This window comes from Carassius auratus, chromosome 27 (assembly GCF_003368295.1).
Source record: "Carassius auratus strain Wakin chromosome 27, ASM336829v1, whole genome shotgun sequence".
NCBI lineage: Eukaryota > Metazoa > Chordata > Actinopteri > Cypriniformes > Cyprinidae > Carassius > Carassius auratus.
Genome location: NC_039269.1, coordinates 21,316,312 through 21,334,634, shown reverse-complemented (window position 1 = coordinate 21,334,634; position 18,323 = coordinate 21,316,312). Strand labels below are relative to the sequence as shown.

Below are 18,323 nucleotides of genomic sequence, written 5' to 3'. Positions count from 1 at the left end.
GCCAGACCAAAAGCAGTACGTGAAACACAAGATTTATGTGTCAGCGTGCTGAGCTGAGCTAAAGCAGAGCTGTCAGAGAGACAGTGAACCCTGCTCCAGCTGCTGCCTACAGCACATCCGCAGTGGATGGGCTCAGATGCCCTCTCTGCGTCGGGCTTGACTTCAGCTAGAGAGTAGTTGTTACCTTTTTAGTATTTTGCCTGTTTTTTTGTTAGTTTCGTTCGCACTGTGAGATTTGCAAGTGGTCGACCATAATAACGCTTGTTAACGGGGTTTCGCCGTGATTTAAATAAGGCGACACACCTTTTTATAACGGGGTGGTGTAAAATCTCTGCATTCTGAATTTGTGCATCTATTTACTTTTTGTGACATTTCATGATGAACACGGATATTATTCGTTGGAGCCTCTGGGATGCTTTGCCGGGCGGGCTTAAGATTTAGTTCGCAAAGCTGTGTGTGTGAATGAGTTGGTAGCGCACACATCCAGCCAACTGTAACCTTCAAGCTAACGTCAATGACAGCTAGCAGTTAGCTGGTGGGAGTTGGTGGATAGCGGGCTTTCTGAGAGTTTTTCATCGCTCGTCAGCTGCGCGTTTGCAGAGGGATGCGTGAACGCGATGCATTAAATAACGAAAGGGACAAATTGCATGTCGAGATCCGGCGGGGCGCTGCTGATTCCGAACAGCTCGTGTCAAGACCTCGCCACAGAGAGGGATTTCATTCATCCGAGCCTGCTCGCTAAACATGGCCTCTGCAGCCAGCAACCTCGCTGCATCCATCGCCAGGAAAACCAAAACCAAGAAGAAACATTTCGTGTCTCAGAAGGTGAAGCTGTTTCGGGCCAGTGACCCGCTGCTCAGCGTCTTGATGTGGGGAGTGAACCACTCGGTAAGGGTCCAGTTTTCTTACAGGTTTATAACAGCTGCGATGCTCAGCGTGAGCGGATTGAGGGCACGTGCGACAGTTTTCTTGCGGCTTCTTGATCCCTCGTTAAACTGTAGCGTTTCCTTCTTTCTAGACTCGAAACATCGACGCGAGCTATTTGTCCTCGCGCGACACGATCAATAATCGATGCAAAACATGGCACTTCAGTTTTAAACAGGCAACATTTACACTTGTTTTCATTTATATGTATTGACATGTATGTTAAATCTAAGAACAAAAGCAGATATTTAATGTAGGCTACTAGTAAAATTAGAATATAATTTTTTGATTCTTTATATAGCTTTAAAAACATTTTTAACATTATTATTCCTTAATAGTTATTCAAATCAAATTCAGCTTTCATTCCGAAGGTCCATACATATTTCACCTGTTATGAGCTCACACAGACTCTATACTGTTATAAACGATTGTGCCATAATATGATCAACTCTCTCACTTGAATTGTTAATAAATTAAGATTTTTAGGTCATTTAAGTGGGTTAGGTCCTAGTTGTAAAACCAGCAAGACAAAATGGCTACTTTAAAATGTGTGATATGCATATTGTTATCATAGCATTAACATATTATATTATCACTACATCTGATGGTGGTGAAAATTCAACAGATGGTGCTGAAATTCAGTTTCAAAGCATCCTGTGGTGACAGCTGATTAATTCTTCGACATGAATGCTTGGTTTGTAAATATTTGTATTTCATTTGACACATTATTTATGTATCTGCTGGTGTTGATCCATATTGAGTAACAGGAAAGGGAAAACATAAAAGCAAGATATTACCATCAAATGTTGGTGAATAATTGTGATAAATCTGAACGAATCCTTCAAAAGAATTTCTTGAAAACGAAATGTCTGTTTTTCAGTTATGTGACATGTTTTGTCCCGGTCCTCAAGAATCAGTGTAATGATTGTGTCAGCAAGCACAGTGAGTGTTAGCTCAGATGAGAGGCTCTGGCACACAGTCGTGATTGTTGGAGACGCTGAATGAATAACTATACAGACTGCTGTACAGACCGCATTGAGATTCCTGATCTCTCATCCTTCGCCAGCACTTAATGCCTCAAGAATGCTCTTTTATTTCTCATTTACCTAGTGAACTCATAATAAACAGATTTTTATATTTATGACCTTTTCTATTCTCTTATTTCTAATAATTCATTCCAAGAAAAGTGTTATTTTTTTCCTATTATTAACTCCAACTGTAGGACTAAATATGTGTGTGCGTGTGTGTGTGTGTGTGTTTCAAACCTGAAACAACATGACACGTTTAAAGAGAGCTTCTCCTGTGGGAATGGAAGATTTCCAGGTATCTGACAAACCTTTAATTGGTCTCCTGGGAATCTGAACACCAGTGTCTGGGAGCCTTGTGTTGCTCTTGTAATGCACATGTATTGAGAAGATGCATTAAAACCATTATTTGTAACCTTTGTGTTGTGTGGAGGTGCAAACTCTACAGTAGAATAATTATTCATTTATACATTGAACTCGAGATAATTGTTTTTGTGTACTCTGTAGGACTCGCAGATACTACTGGAAAAAAATCTAAATTTCATTTACGTCTTTTTGTTAGTTTATTAATTTTATGGCATCATTGGAATACCATAGAATCACGTGGCAATGTCACAATATCCAGAAAATGATAACTGGATAATGATGATGTTCATAATCATATTTATTATTTTGGTGGCATCCATGTCAGAATTGGTTTGTAGGCCAATTAAAGCTGCAGTAGGTAACTTTTGTAAAAATATATTTTTTACATATTTGTAAAACCTGTCATTATGTCCTGACAGTAGAATATGAGACAGATAATCTGTGAAAAAATCAATCTCCTCTGGCTCCTCCCAGTGGTCCTATTGCCATTTGCAGAAATCCATCGCTCCCGGTAAGAAACAACCAATCAGAGCTGCGGTCCGTAACTTTGTTTGTGTTCAAAATGTAGAAAAATATATATAATAAGCGAGTACACCATGAATCCATTTTCCAAACCGTGTTTTTAGCTTGTCCTGAATCACTAGGGTGCACCTATAATAAGTGTTTATATTCTGACTATTTTAGATTGCTTCGGGGGTACCGCGGCGGAGTAACCCAATACCTTTATGATTCTTCATAGACATAAACAGAGAGAAGTAGTTCCGGCTACGATGTTCTTCCGCAAGACACAAGCAGTTCTGTTTATTAACCGCTAGAGCGTCAAAAGTTCCCTACCGCAGCTTTAACCAATTCGTTAAAATAATACTTTTATCTAGGAATCTTGTAGACCCTGATATCTGATATTAAGACTTTGTAGGCCATTGTGCTGAGTTAATTATCTGTAAATTAACTTGCAACATCCAGTGTTTAAGGGCAAACAGTTTCAGGCAGTACAAAAAAAAAAAAAAATATATATATATATATATATATATATATATATATATATATATATATATATATATATATCTGTGAAATTTACGGTAAAATACTGGAAGCTGTGGTGGTTGCCAGAATTGTATGTAAAAAAAAAAAAAAAATATATATATATATATATATATATATATATATATACGGTAGAAGCATTTTAGGTTTTACAGACTTTACTTAAATTCACGGTAATAAAATGATTCATAAAAAAATCGGTTCGGTAGTTCGAAAACTTATGGTTAACCAATAAACAGGTTTTTACTGTAGCATTTTTGCAGTCTTTTACGGTTAAAATCGTGATCATTTTTACAGTGTATTATTTGAGTGACTTCATGCTTCACTAACTCATAGTATGTACTGTAGTATATGAGTCTCCGACTGAATGTTTAAGTCTAAGCGAGTGAAATTTGGTGCAAGAGTTGTGTCGTCTGTCAACATCAGAGTGTTTGATTAGGAAGGAATACTTTACAAATCGAGCTCCTCTGAGTATAGAAAAACACAAGCCAGCATCCCAGGTTTGAAATGGAGAGGTTGTGTGAATGGCCTTTTTATTTATTTTCTCATCAGGCCTAGAGCCTGGCTGTGTGTGTGTGTGTGTGTGTGTGTGTGTGTGTGAATATATAAAGACATAGATTGTCAATTTTTGACATGAACTCCATCTTGAAAGTGATTGTGTGCTTGAGTAGGATAACATCACTAAACCCCAAGATGAATCAGTGTTGCCTGCAGGTTTATGCTCCCAAACATCATTAGCACATTCTTCCCATCCATCCTTCGTGTTTCAATTTACTGATGCTGAGATCTTTCGTCCTCATAAATGTAGTGTTCATGAACATCGCCTGTGCGTTTATAGCCTATTTTTATAATTTAGGCCAATACAACCCCTCCTCTAAGCACATATATATATCCAACAATGTCCTGCGTATGCATGATGCCTGTCTATGTGTTTCATACTTCTTTACGATTCATCTCTTCTCTCTCATCTAATCCACACCCCTAAAACAGGTTTTAGTAATGGAATTATTTCCGCTCTGATTTGAAATGCAATAAAAAGAAGTATGAAATCACTTGTAATGTTAATGGCTCACATGTTCTAGTGTGGCTTTCAGAAAACACGTGGCCTACTCTGCCAGAAAAGCCTCTGGTTGCTTGCTTGATTAATCTCAATGGCTTTATCCAAATGAAATTGTATGTTGATTATATAACTGACTGTAAAGGGGTGGGGGTCAAGATCCACTACGCCATTTACTATCTATATGTGCATGTAATTATATCAACACACTTTGGCCGCACTACTTATATTTATCAAGTCACAGTTCTTATTACCAATTTTATTTTGTTATTAGCATTAATTGTAAAATGATAATGCATACACTGCTTTCAAGCAGAATATTTAGTTTTAAATGCTTAATGTTACTTTTATTTATATTGGTGCAGGGCAACAATTAATCGCATCCAAAATAAAAGTTGTGTACACAATATGTATGTGTGTACTGTGTATATTTATTATGTATCGGTCGACCACTAATATAATAGTATTTATTTATGAAACAATTTTATTAATTATATATTCAAATATATATTTAAATATTATAGACTTAAAATATTTTGTCATTAAATTAATAATATAATTTTAATATATCTTTAAATATATATATATGTTATATCTAACATACATGTATATTTTATCAATTAATATAAAAAAGTATAATTATGTATTATAAAAATTTAATATATTTTTCTATGTATTATTTGTTAATATTGCATATTTATAGTTTTTTCTAACAAAAAGAGAAAATATAATTATTATTCAATTTTATAATTAAATTCATACTAAGAAATTCAAAACAGTTTTACTCTGAATCGCATGGGACATACATTGTGTGTGAGTTTGCGTCAGACAGGCTCAGGCTGGTTGACCGTGAGTTTGTCCTTTCCCATTTTCAGCTGCTGCTGTTTCATTGCTGCTCTCAGTGAACTCGCTGCCCTCACCCCCAGTTTTTCTTTATTATCTCTTTGTGGATGACTGTTTGGCTTTGTTTTAAATCACAAAGCATGACCTTCTTTACTGAAATGCTTCTTAATCATCAAGAGGACACCCCCTTATGCAGCAGGGACAGATGGAGGCACAGGAAGATGCACAAAAATAACTCTCTGCATACACACAACACGTCATTGTGTGTGTGTGTGTGTGTGTGTGTGTGTGTGTGTGTGTGTGTGTGGTGTGTTCATATGATGGAAAAGGAGTGTCAAAATAGCCAGGTTGGATTCCAGCATGTTTGACAAACGGATGTGTACACCAAAATCTGGTTAGCCTTAGATAAGTAGGCACCTTTCTCAGTCAGTCAATTGACTTGAGGTCATGCATGTGCTATTGCCCATGAAAGACCACTTGTCGTGTACTGAATTATTTAAAACAATATAAAAGGAAGTGGACAGTCCAGCCAATAAGTAATGCTTACTCTGTTGGCACAGACGGCTCTGCTTTTCACTGCTGCTGCTGTTAGTGAAAGGAAGTTGTTTCTTGGCAGCGGTCCATCAGTGCAGCACATTTTGAGGAATGGCCCCTGTACTGCAGATAGTTCTCGGTAAATAAGAAAAGGCTCTGATTTATTCATTTGGAGCAGGTCCAGAAGTCTCCTGTATAACAGATATAAAGCTTTTTTAGAAATGCTTCAGCTGTTCGAATTATTTAGTAATCTGGCATTATTGAATCATTTTCTCCCTGTTACTTTCTTCCAGATAAATGAACTCAGTCACATCCAGATTCCTGTTATGCTGATGCCTGATGACTTTAAAGCCAACTCAAAGATCAAGGTGGACAACCACCTCTTCAACAAGTAAGAAAGACAGACTCCAGATTGTTTTTTTTACTTTGTCTGATAATTTTGCTATGTATATGTTCATTGCTTTGCTTTTGTTAGTTATCAGCTTTTGCACCTTTTTCTACTTCCAAAGAGAGAACATGCCAAGCCATTTCAAGTTTAAGGAGTACTGTCCTCTAGTCTTCCGCAATCTGAGAGAGCGGTTCTCCATTGATGATCAGGAATATCAGGTACATAAGTGCTTAAATAAGTGGTCAAGTGCTTCTCGTGGACACAGAAAAATGTTGTCAGTGCTGTTCTTTATCAGTGCTTTATTAGGAAATAGTTTAGCAACTTAACAGCTACATGACATTTCTCACAAGCGAGGCAAAGCCACTGCTGTTCTTGAAACAGATTAACTTACAGTTTTGCTATTATTAGAGACGATGCTGCTGAACACTGTTGAGAGACGAACAAACTCAAGCAATTTACATACTCTTAATCTGTCTCTCTCTCTATAATTACTTCATTATTAACTACATATGTCTGTTATCAACAGCTCAAGCCACTGTTACTCCGGTCTAAAATCACGTTTTGGAATTAGCAACAGAGGTGTGGGTTGAAATGCGTAAGAAGTTAAATACACATGAGCATTTTAAGGACGAACAAATGTCTTGAAATACATATGAACGTTATCTGAGGTGTAACCGTAGTATAAGCGGAATAAGTGAATTATTAGAAAATAATGCTTCGCCTCGTTTGGCCATTTGCCAGCATTGACAAGTTAAAGCTGGATATTTGAATAAATATTTGATCAGAAGGGTAAAAATGATAAAATAGTGCTGTAAGATCACATTTATTTGAATTAATTTAATTTAATTTTCTAGAAAGAGGGATTGAAGTTATGTGAAGCATGTGTGAAATACCTGCACTTGCTCATCTCTCTCTTTCTACAAACAATTAAGCTTTAGTTACTTGAGTTACTTGTGTTTAGTTACTTCAAAAACAGTACCTTTACCTCCTTGTGGCTGAGAAATATAATGTAACGAAACAGTTTCAAAGCTATTTTATTAATGAAAGTCATGGGCACGGCTGACCACAAGTTGAATGTTTTAGTATGTGCACAATATGATCTCCTTGTAAATAACCCTCAGTTATTTGAATTAATTTCCAGGATTTATATATTATTCTTATATTATTTAATTCTGTCCTTGCTTAATATTAGTTATGTGTTTGTTATATTTTGGAAAGTTACTTTGCACACTTTAAGTTATTTAACGGATAGATACCATTATTGTGAAAGGTGGCTTGTCGGAAATGCTCAGAGCCCGCTTATGCTTATCAAACTATAGACAGCCAATTACAGACAGGTCTGACTCGGGTCTGTGTTCATCTTCAGTTCTCTCTTCACAGCAGTACAGTCAGTGTACTGTTTGAGTACATGAATTATATTGGTTTGTTTGAACTCAGAGGGAGTGTCAGCCACATTAAAAAAGTTAACAGCTTAAGTCATTTGTGGATTAATGCGTATTAGAGATGCGAACCATTTAAAACGATTCAATTCGATTTGGTGAACTGAATGATTCGTTCGCGAACCGGATATCCAGATTGCTTTGTTTTGAACTGTCTTACAACAGACACGGAAGAGAAGACAATGCTGAATAAAGTCATCGTTTTTGCTATTTTTGGACCAAAATGTATTTTCAATGTTTCAAAAAATTCTAACTGACCCTCTGATGTCACATGGACTACTTTGATGATGTTTTTCTTACCTTTCTGGACATGGACAGTAGACCGTACACACAGCTTCAATGGAGGGAATGAGAGCTCTCGGACTAAATCTAAAATATCTTAAACTGTGTTCAGAAGATACATGGAGGTTTTATGGGTTTGAAACAACATGAGGGTAAGTCATTAATTACATAAATTTGCTATCTGGGTGAACTAAGCCTCTAAAGGGATACTCCACCCCAAAATGAAAATCTTGTCATTAATCACTTACCCCCATGTCGTTCCAAACCCATAATAGCTTTGTTCATCTTCGGAAGACAATTTAAGATATTTTAGATTAAAACTTGGAGGCTTGTGACTGTCCCATTGACTGCCAAGTAAATTACACTGTCAAGGTCCAGGAAAGTATGAAAGACATATCTTATCTTAAAATATCTTAAATTGTGTTTCATCAGTCAAAGCATCTCTATCTCCATGTTATTTAGCTGTAGTGATATCTGGTGCATTTGTACATATAAGGGATTTCCTGGGTCTCACTTGTGAAGCAGACATTACAGTACGTGAGTGCTAGGGTTTACCCTGCTCCATAATTCTCACAATGTCTCATTTTGGGTAAAAACAGAAGAATATTACTAAAGTACGTTTTAACACATTGACTTAACTTCTTAGTTTTTCAGCAAACTACTTTTTTACTCTTACTTGAGTCATATTATTGTTCACTACTGTTACTGACTTGATATTGTAAAAAAAACTTAGTTTTTCTGCAATATATTGTGATATGGAAAAACAAATCACCAGATGACTTGAATAGCTCTTTTTGAAATAAATTATCAATGATTGAGCTTTTTTCGTAGGTGAGTGAAACAGCATAGGAAATAAACATATTGCAAGCATAGATAAATATTATAGAACATACAAATTAAAAGATTAGAAGATACAAATTAGTTATTAATTAATTATTAGTTATTAATTTCAGAAATTTTATGTCAGCATGAAGTATAGAAATATACTTACTGAGAAAAATGGTTTTTCAGACACAAATAGACATGAAAGTGAATGGAAATCAGTGTTCACATGCATTAACGTGGCTCTCACCATGTCTACACGGGATGCGCGTGATGTGACAAAATACTATAGAGCCCAATATAACGAGTGATGCTGTCTCACTACACTGAATGCGGCGTGACACAACAAATCCCCGACAGTAAACTGATGCCTCATTCTAATTATGATGTACTGACACAGTTCAAATGATTTGCAAGGGTCACTATATAATGATTAGTATACTAAACATTGCACATCCTCAATGTGACTATTGCGTATGCGCACATCTTTTCAGTCTGTTCACACATCGACTGCAAATTTGTCATGTCCAATATAATATTTTCTGCCTCATCCTTCAGTAAGACTCTTTGCAATGTCTACAGTGCACCTTGACACATTCACCCTGAGATGGTCCGCACAAGCTGTTGAGACCCTGTGCATGTGAAGTTTAAGGTCTTCAAGTAACTTTCACAGCTGGAATCTGTCAGTTGTTGTTGATTCAATGTTGAAAATCGTTGAAACCACATTTAGTTCTAAATGGTCGTAAAAAGGTTAACAAAATATGTATAAATGAACAATCATATTTAGTTGAAGACAAAACATTGAAAATCTATATGAAAAGTAAGATGTTGAAATATCAATGTTGATTTAATTTCTAAAATTGAAATGGTTATTCAACTTTGATCCATTAACCTGTGAATCAATGTCAATTACTCATGATGTGACCTCTTTAAAATGAAACATTGTGTTTCTCGGTTCATATGTAGAAGTTTTATAAGTAAACTGCAATAATATCAGGTTTTTTATTTCTACAGCCGTCATTCGATTTTTCATGCTCAGATCAATTTAAATGCCATATGCTGAAAATACTGTATTGAATTTGGCCCATCTCCCAGAATACTTCAGTACTACACTTACACTACTGTTGACCCAGCACAGGGACTGTAGAAATCAGCATTTACATTTCATTGAAGTGAAAGTGCCAATTTTTGATGCATTTGTGGTTGAATGTTTCAAGATGACTTCAGTAAAACATCTTCAAATCAATAAACACAAATGATATTAAAATCAAGAAGAGATGTTCACAACTGGTGGGTCATCATAACCCAAAAATACTGCCTTATGTGGCCTGTTCTGAGATAGGGACAGCAGTGAGGAAAAAAACAATGCTAATGCAGCTAACCAAGAAATTAATAGTAAAATAGGCTTCTAATAATCATGAGAAAATGCTAGTATATCTCCAAAAGCATGTATAAGGTCAAAAATAACTTAAATAATTTTGCATATTGTTCGGCCAATGCAGTTCAATTGTATTACTAATAGATTATTATTTCAGATCGATTTGTTGATAACCTTGACAGTTTGAACAGTTCTTGGTATTCAGATCTGGAATCCTAAAGCAGAACCAATGGAGAACCACTGATTTACTAAATAATTTTTCATCAGAAATTTGTGACAGCTTTTAACATCTTGAAAGTGAATCCCGCTCAGTACAACTGCAACACAGAGTGTGTCTATTGCAGTGAACGGCAGAGACCTTGCATTTTTGGCAGCTATACTAAAGATGGCGTCCAAAGCACAGGCAGTAACGCAGCTGTGCTTTTGCTGCTTGAATAATGCCATTTTAAGGCAAACCCACTGACTTCTGTCTTTCTGCACAGGGCACTAACTGCCACACGTTCTTTCTCATTTTTCCCATTGCCATAGAAGAGGATGCTTTGCCACCCAAATGAGCAAAATCAGTTTGTGATGAGGTTCAATAAAAGAGGCACCCAGACATGGCATTCCAGGCTGCCTGCAAACTGCAGTCTAGGAGAAGTGCCAGTAGCTTCTCACCGATTTATTGAAGTTATTTAAGTGCAAGCCTGGCCGTGTGAAATCCTTCACTGTTCTTTCCTCCCATGGCAGAACTCTCTGACACGCAGGGCCCCAATTCCCAGTGACGCTCAGGGCCGTAGTGGAGCTCGTTTCCACACTTCGTACAACAAGAGGTATGTCATCAAGATCATCACCAGCGAGGACGTGGCCGAGATGCACAATATTTTGAAAAAGTACCACCAGGTAAAGGGAAGCATCTATTTCTTTGTTAAAATGATCCTACGAGGAGTCTCACAAGCTTTGAAGTGAATCTTTTCTTTTTTTTTTTTTCGCATTGGCTCAATGTAGTATATAGTCGAGTGCCATGGAAACACGCTGCTCCCTCAGTTTCTGGGTATGTATCGCCTCACAGTGGATGGAGATGAGACCTACATGATCGTCACTCGTAACGTCTTCAGTCACCGGTTGCCTGTTTACAAAAAATATGACCTGAAGGTGAGTAATTGTAGTTTGAAGAGCCTGTCTTGTCTTTGGTATAATGAAAATGAATGGATGGGGGTATCCTGAAATCAGTCCATAAAACATATGCTATTTCAATGCATACAATAATTTTATATCATTGTTCGCAGAAAATCATGAAATCCACCCTAGTTTTCCCTGGTACGTTCGTGTCTCATGTTCATGTGATGTCTGATTCATGAACAAATCTTGAATTGTTTTAAATGTGTCTTTGAAGCAAGTTAAATAACTTCTGAAAAGATTGTTCTATAGAATAAAAATAAAAAAGTCATGGTTTAATGAGAATAAATGTTTGTTTGTTTTTTATGACGACTTTATGTACTTTTTTAGGGATCCACAGTGGCAAGAGAGGCTAGCGACAAAGAAAAGGTAAACTCTCCCTCATTTTTCTTTTTTATTATTATATGTAAAAGGAATAGAATTTTGGAAAAGGGGTGAACTTCTGTGCTTCAGTTTGTTATTACATTAGAAAATGAACTGCATGTCTGAACTGAATGTATTATTGCATGTCCGAGTTTGGAAATGATGTGTAAGGAAACAAACATTATATTCACAATTATAACATCATTTTCCTTTCCATGTGTGTTGTGTATTAATAAACTCTCCAATAAAATTCTCCTGTGTGAAAGATCCCATTTTCTACTCCATTCCTTAGAACAAATACTCTCTGTGCTCCTTTTTTGTTCAGTGTTTGCTTTATTTAATTTGCTTCGGAGTGTGGGGAACTGCACTTCTTAGTCCAGGGGTATTATTTAATTTATTTAAGTAATGGTCCTGAGAAGAATGAAGGTAATTGGATTAATTTAAACCCAAGAACCCTAGTGTCTCTGTATACTGTGATACTCTATTGTTTTACACTGTAATTTAAGTGTACTGATCTCTGGATGTAAAGAGATGGTAACAGAAACCATTGTAAATAATAGATCAGAGATTGAGTACTTGTCTTCAGGAAGCATTGGACTTGTTGGATTACACGTTTTTCATTGATTTACTGTGGAAACTATATAAAAACATTCTGTCCATTAATAAAAGGCTAATGAGTTGCAGTTTATACTTGTGTACAGGATTCTCTCACATAAGGCAAACCTGATCTTGTGTTGTTTCATAGCTGTGTACAAATGGAGGGCATGGGAATGATTTGCATGTCTATATATCTATATATATATAGTTTTTTTCTATATGCATGTTAGTCTTTCTGGCATGATAAATTGTTTCTTTGATTACTTCCTCCTCCATTGAGATTTTATATCTACATTCTAATGCTGTATATGATACTCTCAAAAATAGCAAATATTAACTGATGTGTATTTGTAATTATGTGTCATATACAGACTAGATTTGTTGTCATTCACTGTATTTGATGAAATATTTCCTTTACTTCTCAAGTGTGATTTCCTTAAAAGGGATAGTTCTCGCAAAATGAAAAGTTGATCCAAACCAGTATGAATTTCTTTCTTCTGCTAAACACTAAAGAAGATATTGTGAAGAATGCGGGTATCCACACAGTTTCTGGTACCCACTGACTTCCATTTTTTCCATACCTTGGAAGTCAGTGGAGATCAAAAGCTGTTTGGATACCAACATACTTCAGAATATCTCCTTTTGTGTTCAGCAGAAGAAAGAAGCTCCTAAATGTTTGGAACATTTTCATTGAGTGAACTATCCCGTTAACATTCTCCCGAGATTTTTTGTGTCTTTACTTGTTTACTGTACAACAGCCATGTTATCAGTCAACTTTATATCACAGTGTACATTTTCATTTGATGCATTTATGTGGGATATTTCCATCTTTTTCATTCTTCCATTTCCTTCTGAAGGCTTTACGTCTTTGTTTTATGAAATAAAGTAAAAATGACTAAGAAAACAAGTCCTCAAAGTTATCTAGACAGCTCTCGTCTCACACCTCCACACATTGATTTGTGGGTGAAGCTGCTTGCATCTGACACTCCTTTTCCCTGCAGCCACGTCCACCTGAGGAGGCTCCGTCCAAATCACGCATGAGCCAAAAGCTACAAACCATCCGGATTGCCACACGCTTTTACTGCGCCATAAGACACGTAAGGACACGACAGCAAAGAACTGTCCCATATTGCTCTGTGTTCTTCTTCAACATGCTTTACCCCGCATTTTGCCTCAGGAAATCACCGTTCCCTCTGGATCCCACAAGGGACTGTAAACCCGAGCCCAGGGCTGGTGCTTTAAGTTGTTCCAGAAATAAGCAGTGACTTCTTCTTCGACAGTCTCTTATGGAATTAGGGAAAAGAACTGGAATACTAGTGTATCAGCATTTAAGTGTTCTGCTTAGCCATAGTATACCTTCATATGTCCATCTGCATGTTCTGTTAGTTAGGATTGAAGTCTCATTCTGTGGCTCAAGAATCAATTCAAATATTCATTAAATGTTAAATCATAAAAGGTCAAAACATGTATATATATTATCCAGTGTTATTTTTAACCACATTTACTTTTATAATATGAACAGAAACTATTAAAGCTTTCTAAGTATCTTCTTTTGTGTTCCACGGAAAAAGGAATGCCATACAGATTTGAAACTATGTGAGAGCAAATGGCAACCACATTTTTATTCTATTTTATTTATTTATTTTGGTGAACTATCCCCTATCTTGACTCTAGCTGTAGGCTTTAGTTTGGAATGGCTGATGTTTCTGGAAGTAGGCATTTAGGAAATAACCCTTGGTTTAATGATTGTAATTATTTGAATGCTGTAATTGTCTGTTGGCTCAAATCGTGAAATCTAAATCACCCCCTGTTGCTCTGAGTGTCCACAGGAGGCCGTCTGCTTTATATTACACTCCACTGCTTCTGGGATCCGCTATTTTTAAGCTCACTCAGTGAATTCTCAGATGAGACTAGTCTCAGAAAAGACTATTTTTTTAGATGGTGAATTTTTGTGAGATGTAACAGAAAGTTGACAAAAACAAAAATCAAAAAATACATCATTAAATGTTTGGATTTTGTAGTTAATGAGGAAGTAAATGTGAATTGTGTTAATTCTTTGATACTAGCAGCACCAAATACAACTGCACCTATAATGCATTTTATTTATTTATTTATTGCTGCTGCTGAACCATCGTTTGCCATTTCATTTGGTGCTGCAAATGCCACAGAAATGACCACATCACCTTTCGTTTTGTTCTACGTGTAAAAATATTTATATATAAATTCATTAATTTCTGTCAAAATGTTCATTTTTGAGTCTATTAACAAATCCAAACAGTCTGAGTTTATATATGAGACCCTGGACCACAAAACCAGTCACAAGGATCACATTTTCAATTTATACATAAATAAGCTTTCCATTGATTTATGGTTTATTAGGATCGAACAATATCTGGCCGAGATACAACTATTTGAAAATCTGGAATCTGAAGGTGCAAAAAAAAAAATCTAAATCACCTTTGAAGTTGTCCAAAGGAAGTTCTTAGCAATGCATATTACTAATCAAAAATTTAGTTTTAATATATTTGCAGTAGGGAATTTACTAAATATTTTCATGGAACACAATCTTTACCTGGCATAAAAGAAAAATCAATAATTTTGAGCCAAACAGTCTATATTTTGGCTATTGCTATATATATTGCTATACCCCAGTGACTTAAGACTGGATTTGTGGTCCAGGGTCACAAATGTCAATGACATTCTGTTTAATTGCTGCGTAAACTGAAAGCTTAAATGTACACATGTTGCTCCTGATGAACTTTTAACACTATTTCCCAATGTGAACAACAGACCAAGGAGCTTCCAACTTACAAAGACAATGACTTCATCAATGACGGCCAGAAAATCTACATAGATGAGGAGAACAAGAAAATGTTCCTGGAGAAACTGAAGAATGACGCAGAGGTCTGTGTGCATTATCCATCATGTTCTTTACCGCTTTCGTCCTGTTCATTTGCTTTGTTTAGTGTAATTGGCCCATTAAACTCTTATCTAAACACTCATTCGTCCTAATCACCCCTCTGCGTCATTAAACTGTGTCTAATTAAAAAAGACAATGTTTCATGCTTAATCCCTTGGAAAATGTGTTTCTAGTTCCTGGCCCAGCTGAAGCTGATGGACTACAGTCTGCTGGTGGGGATCCATGATGTGGAGCGAGGGGAGCAGGAACAGCCCGAAGAGGAGAGTGAAGACAACGACGCTGGAGAAGAGGAGGGGACGGAGAGCGACGGAGGGGCCACCGGCTCCCCACCAGACAGTCCCAGTAACACACTAGACAGCAATAGACCTCTGGGCCCCGGAGAGTTTGATCCCGCCATTGACGTATATGCCATCAAGAGCCATGAAAGTGAGTGGTTTTCCAGCTAGAATTCAGTTAACCAGAGTTGCTAGGGTGTTGCTAGATGGTTTTAGACTGTTAGGGTGTTGCTTATTTGCCCACTAAATCTCTTCTGATTTTCTTCTCCCTAGATATAGTATGAGAGCCATTTTCAATGTATTTTTTGCCTGTTTTATCGTTCACCGGACCAAAATTGTTAGTCAGATTACTTAAAAAAAACTAACAGTACACTTTTTATTTGAGGTGTCATGTCTGTAGCACAAATAATACTGAACAAGTAACTCACTGAATTTTATTTGTAATTACAGGTTTGAAAAATCATTATACACTGGGGAGGGAAAAAAATATGTTACAATGAACAGTATAGAGAGACACACCATATCTTAAATGAAGCTATATTTACATTATAATGTGGAATATTGCACATTCAGTGCTTAGAAATGTAGTGTTATGTTTTATCAGTTATTGCTTAATTTAATATTTTTTACCAAGTCAGGTCAATAGTTAATTTTTTCCTTGCCCTGACACACAATGTTTTATATATATATATATATATATATATATATATATATATATATATATATATATATATATATATATATATATACTAGAAATATGTAATCAGTAAATTGTTGTATTTTAGTTAACACTTTACAATAAGGTTCCATAAACTATCAAATGAAAAATACTTATTGGGTATTTAATAATCTTAATGTTGATTCCAATGTTTACTAACACGTTATTCAATTCAAAAGTTGTATCTATTAATGTTCTTTAATGGATCTGGGATAACATGGGCTAACAGTAAACAGTTGTTTTTGTATTAAAGTTAACAAAGATTAATAAATACTGTAACAGTGTATTGCACATTGTTAGTTAATGCATTAGATATAGTTAACAAATTGAACCTAATTGTATTTTGTCTTTACAAAAAGACTTTACAAACAGCTGTATTGCAACTTCAAAATTTTGTAAATGTTTACACACACACATATATACATATATGCACACACATATATACAAACTGGAATTATATATTAATTAAATGTTCTCTTTGCTTCTTTACAAAAAAAATTAATACAATTTTAAATGATCTTGGAATTCTACAGCTGTAATGCAACTTTTATAAATGCTTTTTTATATTTCCTAGAAATAGTCATTCATTAAATGTTACATTTTCCTGCTTTTTTTTCATTACAAAAATGAAATATGCAACAAGCTAAAAAAAAATGTACACAGCTGTAAAGCAACTGTAAAGCAATAAATGAATAAACGTACTTCTGCTGGAAAATGATGAATAACATTACTGAGTACTGACTGATTTGTAGTTTTTAACATGTCACTAATGCTTTCAAGACTGTCATAAGTCATTTTTTCACATTTTTATAGTTTCATCCAGATGTTATCCAGCTAGATTTGTGACAAATCAACAGTATTTGCAACAACAATCTTGAATGCATTCCAGAAAACCAATCATTTCAAAGCCATGCATGGCATATAAAAGGATGCACAAGGTCAGTAGATTAAATATAAGTTAAATATTCAGTGGCAGCGCTGCACTGAGGCAAAAAGCAATTCACAGTTCTGTCTCACTTTATTACATTTGTATTTTGCTTAAAAACAGTAGCGCATTCTACCTTTCAGATGCTCCCAAAAAAGAAATCTACTTCATGGCGGTGATTGACATTCTCACTCCATATGATGCCAAGAAGAAAGCAGCCCACGCAGCTAAGACGGTCAAACATGGGGTGAGAGTCCAATATGTCATAAACTGTGCTAGTATTAAATAAATAGAAATCGACACCTTTTTTTTGCTCTTTCTTTCTCCAGGCAGGGGCTGAGATCTCAACGGTCAACCCCGAGCAATACTCAAAGCGGTTTTATGATTTCATCACCACCATTCTGTCCTAACTGCTGCCTGAGGCTGAGCAACAGGTGGTCACATATGAGCTCATATCCTGGGAGAGGTTTTCCAGTGGTTAACAGATCCAGTGTCACTCTCCCACTTGTCACATGATCACGTCGGAGTTGTTTTGTTTACAATTCGTTTACTTTTTCTCCTCTGTTCGGTAGGTTTGTGGCTCCATGTGGTTGATAAGGCATACATGTGATATAGTCATGCATATATAGCGTTCTGTATCTTTGTGTTAGATATTGTTGATTGAGAAACTGAGTGATGTTTATTGTGCCCAGCTACGTGGTATGATTATCATACTGGAACTCTTGAAGCTGCTTATATATTTATTGTCCTCATATTCTTTGCGGAGAAAAATTTGTTGTTCTCAAAGGAATAGTTCACCCCAAAATTTGATTTGATTTGCTGAAAATGTACTCACCCTCAGACCTTCCAAGATGTAAATGAGTTAGTTTCTTCATATGAACTGATTAGGAGAAATGCCTCACCAGTGGATCCTCTGCAGTGAATGAATGGGTGCCGTCAGAATGAGAGCTGATAGTAATCCACACAACTCCAGCTGATCTATTAATGTCTTGTGAAACAAAAAGATGCATTAAAACAAATTCATCAGTGCATTTTTTTTTTATCATGTTTGGACTCTCTTTCTGACGGCACCCATTCACTCCAGAGGATCCGTTGGAGAGCAAGTGATGCAATGCTAAATTTCTCCAAATCCGTTTTGATGAGGAAACAGACTCATCTTCTTGCATGGCCTGAGACAGAGTGCATTTTCATCAAATTGCATGTTTTAATTTTTAAGAGAACTATTCCTTTAATTTAAAAAAAGTCCAATAAATAAATCAAATATATTT

At 35.9% G+C, this 18,323-nt stretch overlaps 1 protein-coding gene across 1 annotated transcript; it reads left to right on the top strand.

Annotated features, from left to right (window-relative positions):
• The first annotated feature begins 48 nt into the window (after window positions 1-48).
• On the top strand, window positions 49-18,048 carry pip4k2ab (phosphatidylinositol-5-phosphate 4-kinase, type II, alpha b). The gene is made up of 11 exons (XM_026206568.1): window positions 49-888; window positions 6,084-6,181; window positions 6,300-6,396; window positions 10,829-10,981; window positions 11,087-11,233; window positions 11,588-11,626; window positions 13,219-13,314; window positions 15,008-15,121; window positions 15,311-15,563; window positions 17,199-17,302; window positions 17,385-18,048. The coding sequence occupies exons 1-11, from the start codon at window positions 745-747 to the stop codon at window positions 17,463-17,465; spliced, it is 1,326 nt and encodes a 441-aa protein (XP_026062353.1). The 5' UTR covers window positions 49-744; the 3' UTR covers window positions 17,466-18,048.
• Window positions 18,049-18,323: the final 275 nt, after the last annotated feature.